This window comes from Rhea pennata, chromosome 2 (assembly GCF_028389875.1).
Source record: "Rhea pennata isolate bPtePen1 chromosome 2, bPtePen1.pri, whole genome shotgun sequence".
NCBI lineage: Eukaryota > Metazoa > Chordata > Aves > Rheiformes > Rheidae > Rhea > Rhea pennata.
The window spans coordinates 55347180-55371785 of record NC_084664.1 but is presented as its reverse complement, the minus strand read 5'-3'; the positions used below and the strand labels follow the sequence as shown (position 1 = coordinate 55371785).

General features: G+C 37.7%; 1 protein-coding gene across 1 annotated transcript in view; it reads right to left on the bottom strand.

The window, feature by feature from the left end:
• Positions 1 to 24606, bottom strand: part of EPDR1 (ependymin related 1) — a gene marked incomplete at its 5' end in the record, with an annotated part of 33845 nt that overhangs the window by 5304 nt on the left and 3935 nt on the right. Inside the window, one exon of the mRNA XM_062567911.1 lies at positions 224 to 432. Within this exon, the coding sequence (XP_062423895.1) occupies positions 224 to 432 (209 nt within the window). The remainder of the gene's footprint in view (positions 1 to 223; positions 433 to 24606) is intronic.

The following is a 24606-nucleotide window of genomic DNA, read 5'->3' as shown; positions in this document are numbered from 1 at the left end:
AGTCCCTTGGATATATATGATCCTGCTGAGATATGAGACATTTTCCTAATAAAATGCATTGATAATAAAATGACATGCTCTACATGGGGGATATTTATTATGTCTTCCAGCAAACTTTATGGAAATATGGAAGTCTGGGGGTGAAACATGAACAATCTATTTGTCCCTAGGTAACAGAGACAATGATTACTTTTACTAAGATGAAATAAAAGTATGCACATACATTTCCTGGCTGGTTTTCTGTCAGACCATTCCTGTACCATAATTTCATCTCCAGGTCCCCCGATGTAGTATTGATCTTCATAAGTTGAATTGGCAGGGATATCATATGGATCCCACGGCTCTGTCAGAGGAATCTTTGAGCAGAGCTTTGTAACTTGTTCAATCTGAAACATCACTGCGTCTTTATAGAGTAATATATACTCAAAGAATCTGAAACATTAAAAATAAGCAGTTAATGTTCATAGTCTTTTTCTACAAAAAAAAAAAAAAACACATTGCTGATAGGTAAGCTTGCCATTGACTCCTCAGTATAAGACCATTTTTACTTTTATAACTTTGCCAAACTTTGAGAAAGGCTAACCAGTTGGGCTGAAATTTCCCATGCTGAAAGTTTGTCTCAGCTGACAGTTTCCAAAATAAATAGATCAGGCTGAACTGGTTCAGCCATTTCTGAGAACAACAGGACAACTTTTCTGAGAACAACTGAGAAGAAAACATGTTATTATTCACAGTTTTGTTTTGATTTTTAATAACTTTCATTAAAAAGTTCTACTGCCTCCATGTTTTGGAGAAAGGCCTTGAAATTTGGCAGAGGAGAAGTTTTTATTAAAAGTTGCCCGAATTTGGCTAAATTATAAGCCTTTTAAAAAATCTATTTGCACAGGCTGAATACATTCTGTTTCCCATGAATGTGGAAGAGCCTTTCTCTGTGCCAGTTAGACGCAGTATCTGCCACCCTTCCAGATGCTCCTTTACAGAAACCCCAGTAGCTCACTGGAACATGCCAGGTGAAGGGGAGAATATGTGATCCCAAACACAGAACTGAGATGCTCAGCACTGGCAAGTCTTCCCTCCAGAATCCACCATGCCAAAGGGAGTAGTGAAAAGAGAAAAGAGGAAAGGAAGAGATAAGGAAACGTGTGGGGACTGGTGAGATTGAGGGGCCACAAGGTGAGAGCAACAGAATGGTTAGCTAATAAATATTTTAAAACGATCTTTCATATGTCGTATAAGCTTCACTTATCATCAAGTAATCAAACCCTTCTCTGAGGAGAAATGATAAATCTCTTCATGGGCATATTCATCTAATTCTTAGTTACAGTAGTCGGGTGTGTCACAAACACCGTGATTCTGCTCCACACCTATAAAAAGGCCATATGATCCTTGCTCTATAACTGGGGACAGAATCACACAGCAACTTCAACAGAAATTATCAGAAGTTTTGAAAATGCACCTAGAAACACCTGAAATCTGACTTTTCCAGGATACAAAGCATTATCTATCACATGATGAGCTGTTCAAAGCACAGTTCAAAGCATCCTCACGAGCGCTTAGCTCACGTCCTTCTCACAAAGCTTACACAAACAGAGGTGGACAAGCAGCAAGTTTATGTATTAGCTTTTCCGTGGTAAATCATTCCCCTGCCCATATCCTAAAAGATTCCCATTTCTATGATAGTTGCGGCAGGCAACTGTTAGGGACCTAAGCTCATCTGCCATTTTCTTAGTCAAAGGCAATGTCCCCACAGTTGTGATAAGCTACTGAAGAACTACCTGGTTCCTTGTAAAAACCCAAGCCTGTGATCAAATAAGCACAGATGTAACCTTTACCTCACACTGAGTCCAGAGAAGATATTCCCAAGAATGCTAACATACACTTATTCACATGTTTCCAATCAGGCTCTAAGGACTCAACTACTGTTCAGCTGGCTGCCCAGCAGCTCCCACAAAAGTGGAGTGGGGAATGCCTTACAGATGAGTTCAACAATGTGTTTGAGATATTTTGATGATAATCTGCTCATTTTGCAAAAGAATAAAATATATTAATTAAACATTAAAAATTACTGGAAATATATTTAAATAATTTCATTTCTTTTTCCCTTTAAATCCTTACTTAAAACTCATTTCCTAGAGAAAATTCATTTGTATTTACAGCAATCACTTTATCATGTTTTCTTTTTCCTTATCCTTTCTTTAATAAATTATTTCATGGAATAAATATCTTTTGTTCTAAGTTTTCTAACCCATTGACATCACTGCTCAAAGGATGTGTGCCACCTCTAGTACAGTGACACAGTAGTTCAAACTTCAGTCTGACAAATGCATGTATTTAACTTGCAGTACATGAGCAGGCACTGTGGCATCAAGAGTTGCCTTGTATACTTGCAGAAGTAGGGCCAGAATCCAGACAAGCTAACTTTCTTGACTTTGCCTTCTTCAACGCAGATGGCAATGCTTGCATTATAAAACAGTAACAATGAAAACAAGAAGAATCCAAATCAAATTCATTACCAAACATTTCACTAGCCAATGTTCTACAAAACAAAATGTTCCACCACCTACACTTTTTTTTTACAGAAGAGAGGTAGAAAGAACAGATGTTAAACATATACCAATCATACAATGTGATGCACTACTGGAACAAACTTAAGCAACTATGGTGACACCACACAAGACCAAAGCTACAGAGAACAGATAATATGCAGTTGTATCAGCACAGATGCTTGCGAAGTGTGGCTCTATTCCCTATGCATGACAGTACTGAGTTAGAAAGGGAACATGATTTATACTGTCATTCCTCAGTTCAGATGTACCTCATATCTAAATTTTAAACAGAATTGCACCTTTGTGTATTCTGGATATAGCAAGCACACTAACAGGAGATTACACAGGACCTGAGTTTCATCGCATACGTAAGGTGATTGGTTAAGTTGTTGTTTTATAAAGAGAACTATTTATCAGCCAAAATTAATAACAGAATGTACATGGATATAAAAATGACAATTTAGTATATTTTAAAACAAAATATTTAAAAATCATTTCCTCCTTTTTTTTATTGGCCAAGTCCTAAGTATACTGCCTCTATTTGCTTTAGGTGCCTGAGATTTCATTGGCTGCTTGAGGGGAAGAACAGAGTCCTGAAAATAGGTCTTGGCAAAGAAACAGAAAAGGAAAATGATTTTTAATTAGTTTGGGTTTTTTTCAGAAGCAGCATATTTGTAGTTTTTGCCTGCCCTTAATACTATTTTTTTAAATGATTTTATTTCCTAAACTGTAACTTTGTGAAAGCTCTAAGTCCTTCCCTGGGCACCTTCAAACAGATTTGGAGAAGTTACTTGGATGACTTATGCTATTTGCCTGACTGAGATTATCTCCCTTCCTTTCCTACCATATTCTGTCCTCTCCTATGCTACTCCACAAATGCTTATCACTACGCACTTAGAAGGACTCTCTCATGGTTCGTTAATATTCCCTTTGTCTTTGTCCGAATTCCAACACATAAAGACACACATATTTTTCGCTTATATACTTCAAAGAATTTCTCAAAACTGGATCTTACCCTGCACAAATAATTCCACTTGACTTTACTGGAAGTAATCATGTCGGACAGGTGGTACACATGCTGCGTTCTCCCTTCAGCATTCCTGACCTAAAGCAATCAATGCTGGGACAGAATACCAAGCCCACACACTAGTAAGTCGGAGCATTTACAATGCGGAAACGCTACAAGGAGTAGATGTGCATCCAAATACCATCCTACCATTGAGATTCCACCTGAGATTCAGGGAGACCTACACAGAGTTGCCCTCCAGAAGACAGCCTATATAACACAGAGGCACACTACTGATCACCCCAGAACAAATGAAGCTGATAAACTGATCTAGGGACTTGTCTTTTTGACAGATTATTGTTCCACGTGTTATTGGTGCAATTCGTAATTTTAAGTATTTGTCAGGACATAAGTCATTAGACTCCAGTCCATGCTACCAGCTCTGTTTAAGATACTCCGCACTGAGTCCTGCTAAAAAGTATCCCAAGCTGAGGCACTTTCTCATTGTCAGTTTTGAAGTGTGCTAGTCAGTATTTAACCTAAAATATCAGCATCACTCTCTCAGAATTTACTTCTGCACTTCTGTCGGCTTCCTTGCATTGTCAGACTTAAAAGAAGGAGCTGCATGTCTAATTGCCTTTGTAGTGACTCAGAGGAGCAGAGGTGCTGGCCAGACTCTGCCAAAACTTGCATGATGTATCAAAACATACCAGCCAAGGTCATTTGCTAGAGAGAAACAAAATAATGGTATGAGGCTACAACCGGGTAAAAGAAATTCCTTGTGTTCTGAGTCTGCTCTACATCATTTCACTCTGTGGCTCTGGACCAGTAACTTACAGTACTGGAGCCTTAAAATTCCATTCTGGTTATTTATTTTTTGATTGCTATAACACTAAAGAGCCCCAAATCCAGGATCAAGAACCATTTGTGCTAAGCATTGTATTAACAGAACAAAAACAAAACTGCTGCCCCAAAAGCAATGGAACAATAGGTTCTTGTAAAACAGAGTTTCCATCCTGCAAAGGCATATGGAGTTTTATGTGTCCAGGACTTTAACCTGTTGACTCACTTTTCCCAGCTGCAGCTATTGTATCCTTAAAACTCCCACTTGCATTAGTCAGGACTTGCATTACCTAATAATTATTATAAAGCAACAGAAAGATTAAAGCAAAATTTTATGCATTATTTGTATTAGAGCTATTGTATTGCTTAGCTGGGAACAGCATTTGATATTTAAGATATTAAGTAGAGATTGCTGCAGTTATTCCAAAGTTAATGTTGCTTTCCCTTTTGAGATTAACTGAAAGCTTGAAGTATCCATGTCTGTCTTTGTGGTGTTATTTAATTCTTTCCTGGTTCTACTTGCAAAAAGGCATTTTTAGACATCAGGAAAGGGATTTTTCTAGCTAGAAGAAATTCCACTAAAAAATCCCGAACAAATCCTCCATTCTGATGTTCATTGACAGCTGCATCCAAATCTGTAATAATTCTCTAGTTACAGCCTCTTGATAACGTATATCACAAAACTTTCATAATAATATTACCTTGTACAGATTTGTTGTGCAAATAAGACATTACTGGGTGAACTGGAACCCTTATTAGAAGGATGACTATAAAATCTCATCTTCTCAGCTCTCCAGAATAAGAAAAATTTCAAGGGAGAAAAGCTGCTGAGCAGACATTCAGACAGTTGATAAACACTATTCAGGTCAAGAACATTCATCTTCTTTTGGAAAGCTCTGGCTAGCTCATTTCATAACTGAGAAGCATTCGCTTGTCAATATATTTCTGGGAACTCCTTTCCTCTTTCCCATGAAGTTTCGGTAATTTCAGACTTGTGTTTTTCTTCTGGTGTATAGACCTCAACAACAACAGTAATTTACCATATTTGATCTCACATGTTTGGCAGTGATGCTAGACTATGGTATATTGTACAAATATAGTATTGTGCAAATACATGTGACAGCACATGTAATCTGATATTGTGTGAAAGCAGTATTTTTTAGACTGACTTAAATCATTCACAGATTGTAAAGCCTTTTTCTATTTTCAAGAGACCGAGCCCTCTGTATCAGGTATCTAACTAGCAAGGTATAGAGGGAACTTTGAGAATACTACCAGTTTCTGAAGTAGAGAATTAGGCAGTTTAAATTCTGCCAGTTATGAAGTTCTTGTAGAAGGAAAATCTTAACTATAAGAAAGGAATTAAAAGCTGAAAAGTCAAAGCTACATTAATTAGAGGATTACATATTTCTGTGACTTTAATTACAAAACTTATTAAAATTATGCAACATCTTATTCTTTTTTTTCCCCCATAAATTTGATTAGCTACTTTGGAAAATACTAAGGGAAATTAAGTTCTCTAGCAACAATGTTTCCCTTGCTGTCCCTTTTTGGCTATTTGACATTCCATAATAAACAGCCTGATTCATCAAGTTTTACCCCTGAGTACAACGCACTGTAATTTAAGTTGAAATTCAGGAAAACAATAAGGCATTGTGTTTAAGGGAGTTGTGTTTTGCAAGGGGCTAAAGGATACACTGTGTTAATAGAGAGCATTTCTGTGTTTCGCTAAATAATAGGGAATATTCTTGACTTGAAGCTGTAATTAGACAATGGCATAGCTCAAAAGAAAAGGAGTGGAAGATATGGACAGAATGCCATAATGCTTTTCAATGAATCAGTTCCCTTGGAATATGGTATATATAGGAGAGCCACACAGTATCAAAATACACTTGAGATCAGAGATTACAGAGATGTGATAGAATGAGAAGATTAGATGTTCAAAACTGAAACATGGAAATGCTCTTTTACACAGTATACAATTATATTAAGGCACTTTATGAGACTGGAAAAATATCAGAAAAAAAGTGGATATTTAATGTATAGAAATAGTCAGAAAAATCATAGTTACAATAATTTAGCGTAACTCCAAAAAAGAAAAAAAATAAAAGACACATATGTTTTCATATTTTTAGATTTACCACTGTCAGATTTATCAGCAGTTTTCACACCTTTCTCTGAATCAGGCTATGTGATTTGATCTCAGCTCTGCTCCAATATGGTAACACCTATTTTACACACAAGAAAGGCATAACAGAATGAGGTCCATATTCACAAATAACTAAGCTAAAAGAATCTGCCTTTTCCATTAAGTTAGTTTAGCATAACAAAACAAAAACAATAAACACAAATTTTTAAGCTAGTACTGTGCACTGCAGCTTCCTATGTCTTAACTTCAGTATATAAACAGAGAAGGATCTTTAGATACCAAAAACATACCATAAACATTACATGATATTCAATAGACCTATGTTGCTTCTCACTCAAGATTGTAAATCCCATCACCCATACATTTGGACAGTTAGTAAATCTTTATATTACTACTTTATAAAGAGCAGTAATACAGAAGTCTGAGGAACAGACTGCCCTCTAAAACAGATAGGGAGTAGGTGCTCATTCTGATAGAATAAATTTTGCTTCCATGGTGGAACATTTCTTGGAAAAACTTGGGAGGCTATTCACCTGTTCTAGTTTACTTCCCAAGATGAAATGACTTCCATCTTCTATTTGCAATTATTTCCTTAAAAAGGATGGTTCGGGTCTTTCAGATATCTATCTAATATAAATATAAATAAAAATAAAAACCACTAGGTCTATTTTCAAGGAAGTTTGGAAGACAGACCAGTTAGGATAATCAGACAATACAGTTTGAAAGTTAAGTACACTTTAACTTCCTAACATCTTTATCCAAAGATTGGAGAATAGGTTATTTTTAAATAAACTTTGTGCAAGATGGAGATTCAGTTCATTGGAAATAAATGCAATCTTAAATTCCGGGAATGCACTTCATCTCCCTCCTCACCCGCAAAGTAAAAATAAAAGTAAAAATAACTTTTTCATTTCATCCAGAATTCTTTGTGCAGGTCCTTCTCCTTTTCTTTCAGCAGCTATAAATCAAAAATGTTGCTTGTTCAGTGCATAAATCAGTGACTAAACTCAAATATAAAGAATTCATACATTAAAAGTTTATGTGGAATTGATTGAAAATGTGCAAAATAAAAGAATTATGGGAACAAAAGGAATGTCTCTGTGAGAGAAAACATCATTAGGGACAAATGTTAATTGTTCCATGGTTCTAAAGCATTTTGAACACATATCCATACAGATATGGTAAACAACAAGAACTGAGAAAGGTAAGGCTGTAATGCTGTATTGTACAATCATATCTTTACGGCAGACAGAGTAGGATCATGCGCCATAAAAAGGAACAGATCTATGGCCATGGAGCGACCCTGTGTTCTCTGAGTGCAGGAGAGTATCACAGTATGATCCACTCCAGGCTTGTCTGTAGGGCTCACCTCATGTTCAGGAAGTTAAAAGCGTAGAATTGAAGTTCTCAGTGAAACATGTGTATGAAATCAAACATTTCATTTGCTCTACCATTTATAAATAACAAAATAAAATGTTATGAAATGACTGCTTTGGTGATGTCCAACTTAGCCTACCCTACCCCTTGTTCCTTTTCAGAGCACTTACTGCTGTCTCAGCTGGGGGTTCACCTCCCAGCTTAAATTCCTCTTGCAGGGAAACTCTTTGACTTCTTCCCATTTCCACATTAGGATGTGAGACACAGTACCTGTTCTATTGGTCATGCTTACATCTACCCTGCATTCAAAATCCTGAAGTTTGGACCCTTGCTCTTCATTTTGGGAAGTGGTGGAAAAGACGATAACTGTGGAGGCTTTTAAAAAACAAAGTATAGCTAAGTCTATATGAAGAAACTAAGTTTTAATAGAGATTTTAAAGCAATCGACAGTTTACACATATCTAGCCTGAAGTATAACTCATCTTTCACTGGGAGAACAACAGATAGGACTAACTTCAACAAGGTCTAGCAGATGCTTGCCTTTTAGATGCCTTCAAACAACTACCTCTTCCTCGAAAGTGCATATCCAGCGCTTTCTAGTGTGCACGGGCCTTGTTCCCAGGACAGACTGTTGTTTAGCCCTCCTGTGTTTGCTGACCAGTGCCTTGCTTTGAGCCATTCTTCTTCCCCCATCTCAATAACCAAGTCCACATGAAGTATTTATAAGCAGATGACAGCACTCTTGAAGAAAGTTTCCTTTGCCTCAAAGATACTGTGCTGTTTTCCAGGCTCAATCATCAGCCAGTTCACTAACCTTGGGTAAGTCACTAGTTTCAGTTTTGGAAAGGCTACTAGGTGACTGTAGTATACTTTAGACAGAAATAGGTAGTACCAGATTTTGACTGTTCTTTCCCATACTATTAAGAAGCAAGTTCAAATCCCCAAGAGGCTTTGATGTGGGAAACAAAAACAGCTAAAACTTTCACTGTCATACTGTTAAGCCATTAAAAATGGACACCTTGAAAAGAGAGGTCTATCCTGGGCCTGGTTTTAGTCTTTACTACTTTTTTGATAAAGACTGTACCTCACTGATAAAACTCAACTTGAAAGGGTCATAAGCACTTCAGAAGAAAAAGATTAGATTTATCTAGATTATCTTCATCAACTGCAAAGTGCATTCACAAATCAAAAAGTGTATATTCAGCCTCAATAAGTGCAAATTAATACAAAGGAAAACAATGTACAAATACACAAATACAAAAACCGGAATTATTGCCTGGGCAACAGTTCTGAACAAGAACATCTGGGAGTCCTTTAGACAACAGACTGAAGAGGAGTCAACAGTATGAATCTGCTGCCAAAAAGCCAGGTTCATTCTCGTATGTTTTAACAATAGCATCAGATGCAACACATGGAAGGTAATTTATTCCTTTCTGCTTAGCATTGATGAGGTGGCAATGATAATGTTGTTTCCGGTTTTGGTTACTCACATCAGGGAATAGATAAACAGAATGGACATAATCCAGAGAACAGCAAAAATGATGTAATGTTTAAAAAATATGACCTATGAAGAAACTTGGTATGTTTAGTCTAAAGAGGAAGACTAAGGTAGGACATGATAAGCTTTCTAGTATATAAAATGTTAGAAAAGAACCCCAATTGTTCTCTATGTTCACTGAAGGTAAGATTGGAAGAAAAAAGCATAATTTTAAGCAAGAGGGATTTAAGTGAGATAATGAAAGAAAAATACTGTTTGTGTAAGGGTTGCAAGAACAGGTTTCCACAGAGTCTTCTTCATCCTAGCTTTTACAAGAACAAGTTAGAAAAGCACGGGTCAGAGACATCCAAATTACGCTTCTTTTAGATGGAGGAACGGGTTATACGGTCACTTGGAGACCTTCCCAGCCTTACATATACACTATTCTACAATATCAACTGCTTTTAATCTCTTCTGGTAAGAGACAAGTTTAATGAATTAGTCCTGGTACTACCAATTCTATGACCGACTTGGATCCTCAACACTGCTATCTGCCAAACAGCCCTTGATGAATCCTTTTATGAGAGCTCCCCAAAGCAATGCTGGGAACTGTGCACCCTTTAGGAGGAGTCTCATCAGCGGGCTGAGCCACATTGTCACCATCTACATATTTCACATGGGGAGATTGGGGATTTGAAGGAGGTTCTCTCTCAAGTCTGTTTTCTTTTACAACTAACCTTAATTACACTATCTCATTGTTTTCAGTGCCTGAACAGGTTAAAAGACCTGGAAAAATACAGTCTGAAGACAGGTTGGGGAGGTATGAGTCAAGTGACATGTGCCAGCTGTGAGAGGCATTCAGAGGAAATGACTGATTAGGCCAAACTGTTTGTTGTAACCACCCTTCACAAAAATGTTTTTTTTGTCTTCTCTTGAGTTAACTGAGCTTTTCATTATTTACAACTGTCCAGGAACTCACAACTGCTCTTCCTTTTGTGGGGCTCTTCCAGCAGTCACCCATCCAGCCATTTTGCTTGCAGGACTACTCCGTAAGTGATGTCCACAATGTGGGACAGGAAACAAATAGAGAACCATCAGCTACACTCTTTTAGAGTAAGAGGCAGACAAGTAAGACAGAATGAAATAGATCTTAGTTTGTTTTATTCCATCAATCTCACTCCATTCTCCTTAAAGTGACATCTTAATGAAGAGACATTTAAGGATGAAGGAAGGGAAACAAGAAAAATGAGGTTACACAGAGGACACATTTGAAGGAAAGAATAGAGTCCACTGCTTTTTAAAATAATGCTGTGTATGTTGTTGCAATTAAATTTTTGCACTGGTCACCTATGAGGTTAGTTTAACATGTGCATCATAACCTTTAATGTCCCAAGTAGTTTGGGAAAATGGACATCTATGAGAAGGCTGCCTTTAAACATACATGTAACTAGCACATACATGTAACTAGAAAGTGTTTTCTATTGAAAACACTATTCTATTCTATTTCTATTGATTTCCTGGACTATACACTGCTATCAGCTCCAGGGCTTCCTCTGAAATGGCCCTGGTTTTGGAGCTTTGCTCCTATTCTGGTATGGGAGGAGCTGACAGTTGAGCATATCTCACATTGTGAGTGACAATTATCTTTATTTCAGATGCCTTTCTGTTTCATTCTACTTTTATCTGTAGGTCAGCACTTTAAATTTCAACCATGTTGATACAGTTAATTAATAACTTCACTGAAAATGATCACCTACCTATATATTCTTTAGTACTGACAGACCTCAGGATGTTGTTAAAGATCAACTGGACTGCAAATATGTTAGTATTTAATAGATTAACATGAATTTCAAAACTTTCCCCTTCAAAATACTGAGTTCTTACATTAGAGTAACTCATAAATGTATTTGATACAGATTCATAGATTACCTATTAGTCTACCACAGAAACAGTTGTTCCCAAAGACATGACATTCAGCTAAAATATCTTTCTATTTTTAAGAAAAGTTACATTATTTTAATTGCATTAAAAACTAGATGTGACTAAAAAACCTAACTGGCACATTTATTTATCATTCAAGGACAGTTCTAAGAAAGAGTAGCAAGGAGGACAAGACCTGTAAATAATATTGATATAAATACACTGACTGGCACTGTTGAAAGTTTTCCACTACTCCAGAAAAGGTCACTAGACCTATTGAACATGTTTAGACTACCCAGTCTGATTAAAATGTGACAGAAATAGGTTTACCATTTAGTATCTGACACCAATAAAAACTAAAGTCTTTAGCAAACAGGTAAGCCTACCTAATTTTGAGGTGTTTTCCTTACACAATAGTGCCTGGTGTCACGTATAACCTGGCAAAGAGAGCCACAGTTTTCTTTGAGCTTTTCTTAATTAATATGAACTGAGGACTTTTATACATGCAAAAATTATTTCTCTTCACCATTCCTATAAGTACAACAAATACCATCACTAAAATAACTCATTTTGAGATGTATAAATGACTTCACAATTATTTATAATTTACACAGTGTCTAACGTCTCTATAATGTAATCTTCTAGTATGAAAAACTGGTGTTGTTTTACAGATTTAATGGGACAGATTTTCAAAACTGACCAGTTTGAACACTCCATATTTTGGATGTCCAGCATCAAGATACTTGAAAAGGCCTAATTTTCACAGGGACAGTATTCAGGATTTTCTAAAATTTGTTGTATTGAAGTGTGACCATCCCAAAACTAAGATGTCCCAAACCACTAGATGTTTTTAGATTTTTTGCCAACAGTTTGTCTTGTCTCTAACTAGGATTTAAGTTACTCTTAAACTGGAAAAACAGTCTCTCTACTTTACAGATCTTCATGTTTCCCACTTATGCCTTCAAGACTTCTAAAAATTTGTTATTTATGACACATCCTATCTCTTTGCACATGCAAATCCTTGAAAAACTGCTATGGTTCTTTAGGAGTTTTCTATTCAAATATGTAAGAAACTCCTGAATTCTCTCTCCAGAGAAATGCATCAGCACAAACCACTTTTCTATCCCTCAGATTTTCCCTCCAACCTCTGGTGTGTTCCTTGGCTGTCAAGAGACCATTGATCTTTCCACATCATAACACCAGATCCTCAAGTAACTGCCACTGTTTACTATTTCCATCTAGCAGCTATATAATTAGAGATAAATCTGGCCGTATAACTCCCTCTTCAAAATTAAACATTAACCTGACCCAAACCCTGTGAAAGCAGCCAGAAATCAGTTTCACTGATTTTTACAGATGTTAGATCAGATGTTTACTATCTGTTACATTTAGAAGAAAAAGAGAAGCTGAGAAGTGTTTAAAATCTATCTGAAATACCTAACACAGTTGCCAATTATCTCAAAGGAGTAATCTTTGGAGATGCTGGAAGGCAAACATAACACGTTCTATGCAATCTCAACTCCCAAAAATGTGTTTTCCACAAGTTCAAGCTGGCTTTGTATTTTCTAGTTTTCATGGTATTTCTTGTTTTTTGTATTTATAGCATTCTGGGATTGTTTTTTAGGCAAAGTAATTTCTTTCTACTCTTAACTACAGGCATTTAAATTATTTGAAACATCTTTTTGTCATTAAAAAAAAGTCTTTTGGGCCTTTTTTATGTAGTAACTTGCTACAGCTGACTGGACAAGATCTTAGAACTCAGAAAGTGTGGAAACTCAGAAAAATGAATTGACTTACGGAAAATCTTTGTAGCATTTTCATTTATCTATTTGTTTTCTAGACTGCCATATCTCTTAGGGGACTTGTTCTTCCATATTCTCTGTATTGTGCTAATCCTGTACTTGGACTCATTTAGGGAGCAGGAAAGAGATTTCTCAGGGAATGAACTGTTAAGGCCTTGACGAATTAAAGTGCAAAAATCAGAGAGGAAATTCTCAGTGTGAGTGAGAGGGAGATTTGGCTGCTACTCATCACTTCAGACAGAAAGCATCTGTGTGCAGATATGTCTAGGTCCTCATGCCAGTCTTAGGAACAGACCTGTGTGATACGTGACTTTTTTAATCCTGGAGATTCTCCCTATTCTTAAAAACTTTTACAGAGTGGCAAGCTAAGATCATTTTGTAACATTTTGGTTATTACTCGACAATATGGCCCATATTATGGAGTCCAATATGGCTCCAGCAAATTGCTTATTAACACTGCCATATTTTGGGTAAGACATTCACTGGCCATGGATAAACTGTAGGCCACTGTAGATCTCTCTCCAGACAGTTTTCCCAAAGAAATGGGTAAGCCCCTTTCAACAGCACTACTCAGCCTTCAATAGAAGCAGTCTCCTTTTTATTTAGCTAACCAGAGAAACAGAAAATTGAGATGTCTTTCTGTGCCAATTGAGAACAATGTGGTTACTGCCTGCCCCTATCCCTCTAAACTACCATGTATATCACACAGGCGGAATGTATGCATTAGTATCTGGGAGATAGTTATGACCAGCTGTAACAAAGTTAAATTTCTACCTATGCTGCTTTAGCATGAACAGTTCAGGCTAATAGAGGTTTAAAAACATTATTTTTGTTAATATTCTGTGCTTGTTCATACACTAATTTCTTAGCAAATAGGCTGTATACATGACACGTTGTAATGATTACATGTTCTCCACCTTTCCATAAAATTTTGAGAGAAATTTTTTAAAATAAAGAATTATGTGTGGATTTTTTACAGCCGAAAATTGCATCCAAATACTTCTGGGGGGTGAATTATTATGAAGACCAGATCAATTCTAAATGAGGACAGCAATTGAAAATAATTGATAGTGAATTAGGCCTACATGCAAGAAAATACTAGAGACTCACATGGCAAAACAAAACAAACAAAAAAAACAAACCCAAAGGATAATGCATGGTATTTATAGTTATTACTGCTACAGTATATAATCATTTCACTTACAATACGTATCCTGCACAGTACAAGCTTTGTAAATTAGTTTTTCCATTCTTTCAGTGGAAGGAAATCCAGAGACCTAAACTGTGTTTCAGATGCACGTTAGCCTTCCAAAAAACAACAAAAAGGAGATTTCATTTGGCCCACTATAAAATCCCTTTACTGGCATCCAACTAAGCAGTTGCAGTACCTACATTTGACAGTACCTCAAACAGCAACCTGTGCCTTTATGTTACTTTGACCTGGCCCAACTATGTTAGCAGGATATATGTGACTGGTTTGGTACCTTGAATGTACCAACACATTCAACTGGGATTTTGCCCAGTTCTGCCTCCATGTCTAATTGGCCACCTGTTTTGTACTTCAGAAGGCTGGATTACTTCATATTCATGATTTACAGACTTAAAATAGTAATGCAACAACTCAAAACTTAAAACAAGTATGTCAATAAACAACATATGTAAATGCACTGAGACTCAATATATACATGCTTACATTTGGTTCTGGAGAGAGGCAGCTCAAAAACTAAGTAAAAAAATGGCAAGTCTTTCATTTTCTGTTATGTTGAGGTAGTTAGATAGTCCCTTGCACTTTCACTGTTCAATACCATGGTGAATAAACAAAACGCAAAAGATGTCTCCACTCCCATGGTACATAACCTAATCTCCTTTTACTTTCCTCTAATCCTTTTTTGCTCTATAAAAAGTACAGGAGACACCACACCTTAATACTCTATCAAGCACATTGTCCAAATTTGTCCTGTTTGTTCTTTTCGGAGACAGGTAGGATAACAAAACAGTGTGATTTTGCAAATCTCAGTGAGTTTCTGGGCACAGGTATTTTAAACGATACCAGGAGGCTTCCAAGTCCCCAGAGGCCACCACAGATAAGAAAAATGAAATGTGTTTCTTGTATAGCAGATGTAGGCCAACCAATCTGGATTTAATTAAATAGTGATGCATTAATTTGGGAACTAATTGTTGTAAGAATTCCTCATCTTGTATGGAAATGTGTTTTCCAAATAATAAACATCCTCTGAGAATTATCATAACTGCACAGAATGAGTAAACTTTCCAGTGTTGGCTGCCTAAAAATATGGCAGAATCATAAGTTTCCTGGCAAGAAAAGTATCTGAATATGATAAAAAAACATGATTACAAATGCTATTAGGAGATACTGAAAGAATGAAAAATGAGACATTTCTTTGCTGCATTCATTAGATCAACTCTGCACCCTATATGAGTATTTCTAGCACTGCTCTCTGAAAACATCAGTGAAAATCCAGCCAGTCTTCCTCAAAAACACCCACTTCCAAAATAGCAGGTATTCATGCAACAACAGGTATCCATGTGGACAGATTAATTAAAGAGAAATTCCCAGCTATTCAGAAGCTAAGAGCAAGGTAGATTCCCTATTGCTACCTAAGCCCTATTGTGAAGGCTACATTGGCCTATATGCGTTATATAGGCCTCATATCAGCCTTCCTGCATAGGATTTCACCAAAATTATATTGGTGAATATATTATAAATGTCAAAGTGCCACGTTTTTATTAACTCTGTGAGTCTTTTATCTGCTTAAGACATCTGATTTTCAGATGAAGAAGCAACTGCTCCCTGAATTCCACAAAGAAGTGACAAGAGGACAACCTTTTTTTTTTTTTTTTTTTTTTTTTTAACTAAGGATGAAAGTACCAGAACTGACAAAGAAACTGAAGGGCAACATTAAAGACTGACACCTGAGTGGAAAGTCTTGTAAGCTGAGATTTTAATTGCTGTCTTACACTGTTTTCCTCTGTAATTTGTCATAAGCTTAAAGTAAGAACACATTAGGACAAAGGCAGAAACTTTTGCTCTTTAGCCTGCTGGGAAATAGTACCACTTTGTGGTAGTGTTTTGGAGGCTTTTTTCTCCTCTCATTAAAACCCTAAAAAATATTTCACAGTTCTCTGGAAAAAAAAATCTACTAGAAAACACTTTGCTCCCAACAGACAACCTGGGATATCATGCCTTACAGATATCATAGAATATTTACTGCCTAAGTGCTAACTCCAGTAAAGCAACTGACAGTGTACTTTGAACATACGCTCAAAAATATGAAATAATATTAGGCATTAGCTATAAAGTGGTAGCTTCAGGAGAGCACATTACTGCACAGGAAGCCAATCAACTAGGGTCAGTGAAGCCATTTTTGGAATGTGTTATTTATGAAGCCATTGTTGGAATAAATCATTTGTGAACTATTCAGCCCTCCAAAAGATAAATATGCAGGGCTTTATTACAATACTATTTCTTAAAGGGAATAAAGAAATAAGGTTCATGATAAATAGCCTTAATATGTAATGCTACAATACATGTGGTAATTCTGACATCCTGCATCATTTCACACTCAGTCACAGCATCACAGTTCAGTATGAACTGTCCTCAGGACACATAATACATGTAGAAAATAAAGTATCCAGTAAGTATGCAATGCTACATTCCATTTGAGAAGAAAAAAATGAATTTATTGAATTTAAGAATAGACTACTGGTGGAAAATTTCATATTAAAATATGATTTCAAATGCACTGAAGAGATTGCTTTTATTTCTAATGAAGCAAAGAGATAGAGCAGAACTGTTTCACTGGGTTATACCTTTGTAAGATCCAAAAGAAGAGAGCAATGAAGACTTTTACTACTCTTCCGTAACTATAGAAATGTTTTGCTCTTTGGTATCCTGTACGTTTTAGGTGGCTCTTTGGGGACTTACAGGTTGAATTCAGACACTTAGGCAGTTCTGTAAGTATCTGTAGTAAGTTTTTAAACAGATGATTGTTTTAATTTACAAAAACATCCAGACGGAGGTCTAGATTTAGAGTAATTGGTATCTGACTATACCAATAATATCTAATAATGCAATTCTTCTTGGCTGTCAAAATCTTCCAATTTTTTTCTGATAGACAATAAATTAATTATGTCCCAACATCATTCAACTTCAAAATGTTTATATGCAAAAGAAAGAAACTATATACATGCAGTGTGGTACCTGCCCATCTTACTGGTGCTTTCCTTTACATTACTCTTTCAACATGGCAGTGCACAGCACTGACCCTGATCCACAGTGTTGGTTGGGGTAATTTCCCACATACGTGTCCAGTCCCTGCTGCTCCTCTAACATGGACACAGTGGCAGTAGCTCAGGATCTAAGTGCCAGACATCAAAGCAGCAGGAAGCTACTCAGTTGGAAAAAGCAGAAGCCTGGGTGGAAATTCCCTCTGGGCTGGATTTTGCCCACAAAATACAGTCCAGATCATGCTGGAATGAATGGGGTAAATTTAATTTCATAAGGAATGTAAGGGATAAAACAGGCTTTCGCGGACTGAATAGCTAAGTAGCTTCTGAGACATGTGAATTCTTACCAACTAAAGATCTAAAAATTGTAATGACCACTGTATGAATACAGTATAAAAAGCAAGCATCTTCCACTTTAGTGTTCTGATGCAGTCTAAGCAAGGACATAAATTCTGAGTCTCACTAAAATCAGAAAATAAAAAATAAAAAAGCAAAAATATAGTCATTGCTAAGTTATAGAAGCAGCCCTGCTGACTGCAGGAATACAGCTAATAAAATTCTTCTCAGAACAAAAGTAAGAATTTCAAAAATTACTATTACCTCATCCAATTATTGTGGTACAGGGGGAAACGTCCTGTAATGACTAAGTTGGCCACGAAGCCAAATGTATACACATGTATAATACCTTTCAAAAGAATGATTTGATATTATTAGAGACACCACATATTTAACAGCTAAGCTGATTAAAATGATTCTCAAATAAATGCTTGTAAAGGATCTATATTTATAAAAGATGAAACCAAGTTCAAGTATCTGAAACAGTGGTTATTTCTTCCTTTCCTATTACTACCTGTCATAAATTAGTTTTTGTAGACAAGGACAATTACACCGCTGCTTAAAACCCCTTATTCACTCACTCCTGGATATAAAAGTATAAAAGGTACGAAGTTTATAAATAATGCACTACTCAACACAAGGACTGTCTCACATGTTGGGCTTTCTGGTATTTTAATGCATGGGAGCAAGCTCTTGGCAGAAAATTCTGCCCTTGACCTGTCACTCTTAGGTATCAGTGTGTGACTATTAAATAGGCAAAAAAGCAGTTTTCTGCTTTTTGTCCTAAAAGTGAGATGGTAAATAAAAACAGCTGAAATAAACAGGTCTGTCTAGCAGAAATGAGAAGGAGTTTTACTGGCCAGCACTACTTTCAGGTTATGCTATGTCATTCAGGCATAATGATCCTTATTCTAAAAGAGCCAAAACATTGCACAATGTGGCCATGCTCCATTCATACATCACCTCTTACCCAGCCTGCCAGACACTGTACCACACTTTTAAAACACTCTGAGAAAGGAAGTAATTTTTCCTTCAAGTTAACAAGAGCAACTCGTAAAAGCACCTTCAGTGATATAACTCAGCAAACTGCAGAGCACACAATTCCTTGCAAATCTACAAGGAAAATCAACCTGAAGGTCATCTGACGATAGGGATGAAGTGGGTCAACATGAGTGTCAGGAACTGGACTTCTGCTGCTGCAGCTACACAGATCCATAGCTCAAACTGCACAGACTGGATAGCCACAAGTTCATTTCTCCAAAAAGTAGCCCTAGAGCAAAAGGCATGGGAAAGGATTTGCTCCTCCAGCCCTTGCACAGATCTGATGCTCAAAAACTTGGCTTCAGCAGAAATTCCTGTTCGCAATGTAAAAATAAGAATTATCATTATCAGGCCCTGAGCATTACAGTTCAAGTCCAAAGCTTCTAGTCTATTTTCTGTGGTCATTCCTGAAACGTCAACAGCCTATTTCTAAAATTGCAGCACTTTCTAATCTAAAACATTTATTTACACACCTCTTAGCCCTATTCTTACTTCTTCCCTATACCTGGCTTGTGTGGTACACAGTCTTCTTACCCCCACATTACATGAAAGATAAGTGTATTTATGCTTATTTTGTATAACTTAGTATTATTTGCTATGCCACTGTACTTTTCCAGATTAAAAGGTCAGATTCTGTAAAGTTTAGCCATCAGCTCACAGCAAAATGGACAGGATGGGAGGATATTTGAAACATATTGCAATTTTGCAGCAGCTAATGAGCTGGCATACAGATAAAGGCATAAATTGCTATTGTTCCACTAACTTCAGTTGTCTACGGTAATCTCCTCCAGTTGAAAGTCTGTCTCACAAAGTTGTTTTGTAAAAAATGATTTGTCTTAACCTGTTGATCTGTAAAAAAATATCTCCAGCTGGAGAAGAAAACCTTCAAAGCAGGATCAACTCTGGTAGAAGAAAACAGAGGAACATACTCTGAAATATGAAATAATTCCCCAACTGCACATCTTTCTACCCCAAAAGCTTACAACAATTTTATATGAATTTTCTCATCACATAAATAAATCAATCGCAGTATTAACCAATTAAAAGCAATAGCACAAAAACAGCTACATTAGTGAATAAACAGACTGCAAAGTGAAATGCAGAAAGAGGGAAAGAGTCTTCTGTTCTTACGTTCTTCTACTTAAAACATCCTGCTTTCTTCTCTAACACTTCCTCTCCTCTAACTGGCAATTGCCTACCAAAATGCACCTCTGGAGGTCCTGGCAGAAGTTGGCTGTGGATGGGATGCAGAGATGCACAGGTTTTATCACTACATCTTCTGATTCCACTCAGATGACAAAATACTGAAAGCTGTCCACAATATAGTTATATCAATGCCGTCATCAATAAGGCTAGAGACTGAATGATGGTCTCACTTTTGGCAGCACGGACCAACCTCAGGAATTGAGGCTGAGTTTGAATTGGAAATGGAAAAAATGTATATATCTCCCACATATATTAAAAATGTGCATCTAACAAAGTCCTGTGATGAAATCTTTGTGCCAGAGACAATTGACTTCACTAATTTTGCAGTCTTGAGATACAAAAGTAAGCAAAAAATAATTAAAAAATCTTCCACTTGTTAACTGAAACTCTTCAGCCTTTCAGTATGCTTTCAACTATAATATAGGCTGCTGTCATATTCAAAACCCTTTTATTTTTGGCATTGTAAGGAAAATACAGTTCAACTGCCTATGTAAGATAAACCATGGGACTGAAATTTGGTGTGTCCTCTGGTCTTATGGCTCTCTCCAAATTCCAGGATGCAGCAGTATGTCCTAAATCCCACTCCTGGAAACATGCCCCAGTTGCTTCCCAGCTGTTTGGACAATACAGGAGCATACTCCCTCACCCTGCAAGGAGAGGAGCTGGGGCGTACACACACATCACTCAGCTGCGAAACAGCTAGAGCCAGAAAAGAAAACTGATGGATACACATCATTAGGAAGAGATTATGCCCTAAACCACCCCTTCATGTCACATACTGTAATTGAGATGAACCGCATTGACCTGGGAAGAAATGGAGGGCCTCCAGATACATTAACGAGAATCCAAAATTTCCTAAGGCACGAAAGAATTCAGGAGAGATAATAGAGAGTAGTACTGTGTACAAACTGTACAAATAGACAATTTCTCATATATGCGATTTGACATTTTTGAAGGCACTGCAGTACATACTCTCTTTTGAATACCTGAAATTGCTTTTTAATGTACTAATTTCTAGAGTGCTAAACATTTCTGGCTCTTTTAAATTAACGAGACCTGCATCCTTGCTTTAAACAGATTACTGTCTGAGGGACTGTCAATGGTTAAAAGTTTTTTGGATGTTTTTATCCCTCTGATTTCTCTAAAAGCAATACATAGCCAGTGTTTGCTCAGCTCATGACAGTATAACATCAGCCTAAATTAGAAGATTACGGTCTCTCTGTCAAAGAAGATACTTTTTAAGACATATGGCATTTAGTCCTGTGAAAATAGGTGTGATGTTGCCAGTTGTGCCATCTGAATTACATCAAGCCTCATGCTGAATAGAGCTCAAATTAAGATCATGAATATAAAGATTTCTTTCATCGTGTTTGTTTAGTTGTGCAGTCTCCTCATCATCAACTGTCTGTGGACTGTCTGCAAACACAGAACAAATTAAGAACGAGAATCTATCTATCTGTTCATCTCCACTCTAATTCTTTAGATACACACACACAAACCTCTGAGTTAAAACGACAGTGATTTATGTTGTGAAGCCTTCTGGTTTGAGTTACAGAATTTAGGTATTTTATACCTTCAGTTCAGTCTTGGTTTTGCTTTAAGTATTTACTGTAATGTCTGATACACAAAAGTCCTAAGTTTTAAAAAGCCAGGCACTGCAAACACACATTATCTCGAAGAGTTTAAACAGACACAGACGATACGATAAGAGGGTGGACATATTCTCCTAACTTTAAAGGGTTCAGAGGGACTAAAGGCTTAAGCCAATATCCATTAATACCAATAGCAATATAGTGCCAATGGCTATCATTTAAAAGTGTTTTTTAAAAAAACAAAACCTCATGATGAGGAACACTGTTTTTTTAAGAACATCCTGTCAACAATATTTGTAATTGATTTTTCAGTAATGGTCCCACTGAATATTGGACAGTAGTTACTAAACACACTGACAAGCTCCCTGGCAAGTTATCAATTTGGGATCACTGGACTCTGCTTACCTACATTTTCTTGCCAACTTTAAAGGATTTGGGATCCTACTCTTTCAAAATTAAAAGCTCAGTTTATATCTTGAAGTTTGGATGGCTGGTGTGTTTTAGTAGTGCAAGAAGTGGCTCCAGAACACATAGCATAAAAAAGGGTTTTGAGAACACTAAAGTAAACACAATTGCCTGAACCAATAGACCCGCTTTATTCATGCTCCATGAGCCTTCTTTTTTGTTTTACAATTCTGATGAAGATGTTTCAGGCCAAAGAAGTTATCAAAAGCATAAAACAAAAAACATCAGAAGCATTGCAAAGCCAAGAGGGCTTGCTGGCTTCCTCTGACACAGCCCCCTTGTTTTCTTATACTGTCTCCTCAATGTCTAGAGAGCAGTTCTCAACCTCCTCCTCTGGACTGTGTGCTCAGCTCCTTCCACCCATCCCGCCTGTCACAATGAATGCAACTAGCCTCACTGCCTCTCTGAACTATATAGCCTCTCCAACTTCCAACAAGGCCAAGAAGGAAATGGCTGTTGCCTCTCATAGACAGGAGCAAACAGAAACAAAAGAAAAGGTAAGACCCTCCCCTATGCAACCTTTGCAGACTATAGCTCACGCCTCACACAGCATTTTTCTCCAGGGAACAGGCTACCTTGGCAGGGAGCATCACTGAGGGACAGTCCTGCTTGTAAATCAATGTAAGACAGGACCTAGAACAACTGCTGTATGCTTCAGATGAGCATCTAGCATCTACCTGCTACCCTGCATCCATCTCAGTAGCCTTCCAGTGCCGCCTTCTCCAAATTCACTCGTGTTATCAGCAGTAGACACTCAGGGAATTAGACACCTATGGGATGAATGTAAAGTCAGGAGGTCTGAACACCTTCCTCTTATTTTAAAAAGCAACTTAAGCACATAACAGCTTATGAAGCATTTTGGATCCCAAGAGCTCATGTCAGATTTAAAGAAATGCTGAAAATTCAATTCTAAGTTTCAGTGAAAATTAAGGGTCTCAGAAGTCTGCACACTCTACATAATCTTAAAAAATGGACTTTGGGTTCCCGAGTCACTTAGACAATTTTGAAAATTTTGCCCATGACCATAGTTCATTCCCCTAAATGTTAAAAAGCAGAAACCACTCCCAAAACCAAGTCTGGGAAACAAATTTGCAGTCACTCAATGTAGCTCAATACTTAGCCAGTTGAGTCACCATAATGACCACAGAACGGATGGATTATATGATTTTAATAGGTCAGACACCACTGTTTTTTCCTTTACAATCACTCATCCTAAAACAACTAAGAAGCAGCTTGAGATAAGTCAGACACACGTGCCCACTGTTTATTTTGAAAAGTGATCAACTCTTCTCCAGGTGAATGCTGTTATATTTCCACCTCACCATAGGTGAGGACCTGGTAACAAAGGACACAGAAATGGCCAAGGTACTGAATGCCTTCTTCACCTCCATCTTTACTAGTACAACTGGCCCTCAAGAATACCAGGTCCCTGAGTGCAGATGGGAAGTCTGGAACAAGGAAGATTTACCCTCAGTAGAGGAGGATGAGGTTAGGGAACACTTAAACACTCTGGCTATAAAAAAAGTCCATGGGGACTGATGAAATGCAGCCACGAGTGCTGAAGGAGTTGGCCAACGTCACTGTGAGGACACTCTACACTATCTTTGAAAGGTCTTGGTGATCAGGAGAGGTGCCTGAGGACTGGAAGAAAGCAAATGTCACCCCCTATCTTCAAGAAGGGCAAGAAAGAGGATAGGCCAGTCAGCCTCACCTCCATCCCTGAGGAGGTGAGGGAGCAACTAATCCTGGCTACCATTTCCAGACACATGAAGGACTGGAAGGTTACTGGGAGTAGTCAGCATGGCTTTATGAAGGCGAAATCACACCTAGTCAACCAGGCAGCCTTCTATGATGAGAAGACTGGCTTGATGGATGAGGTGAGAACAGTGGATGCTGTTTGCCTTGACTTTAGTAAGGCTTTTGACACCATCTCCCATAACATCCTCATAGACAAGCTGGCAAAGTACAGACTAGATCAGTGATCAGTGAGGTGGACTGAAAACTGCCTGAACTGCTGGGCTCAGAAGGCTGTGACCAGCAGCATGGTCCAGCTGGAGGCCAGCAGCTAGTGGTGTCCCCCAGGGGTTGATACTGGGGCCAATACTGTTCAACACCTTTATTAATGACGTGGATGATGAGTGAGTGAACCCTGAGGAAAATCGCTGGTAACACCAAACTGGGAGAAGTGACTGACAGAGCAGATGGTTGTGCTGCCATTCAGAGGAACCTCGACAGGCTGGAGAAATGGGGAGAGGGGGATCTCATGAAATTCAACAAAGGGAAGGACAAAGTCCCACTCCTGTGCAGGAATAAGTCTATGCACCAGTACAACTTGGAGGCCAACAAGCTGGAGAGCAACTCTGCAGAGAAGGACCGGGGGGTCCTAGTGGACGACAGGTTGAACGTGAGCCAGCAGTGTGGCCTTGGGGAAAAGAAGGCCAATCATATCATACATATCGTACATAGACCTGCTGGATCAAGTCCAGGAGAGGGCACCTCATATGAGGAGAGGCTGAGAGATCTGGGACTGTTCAGCCTGGAGAAGAGAAGACTGAGGGAGGCTCTTGTCAATATGTATAAATATCTGATGGGAGAGTG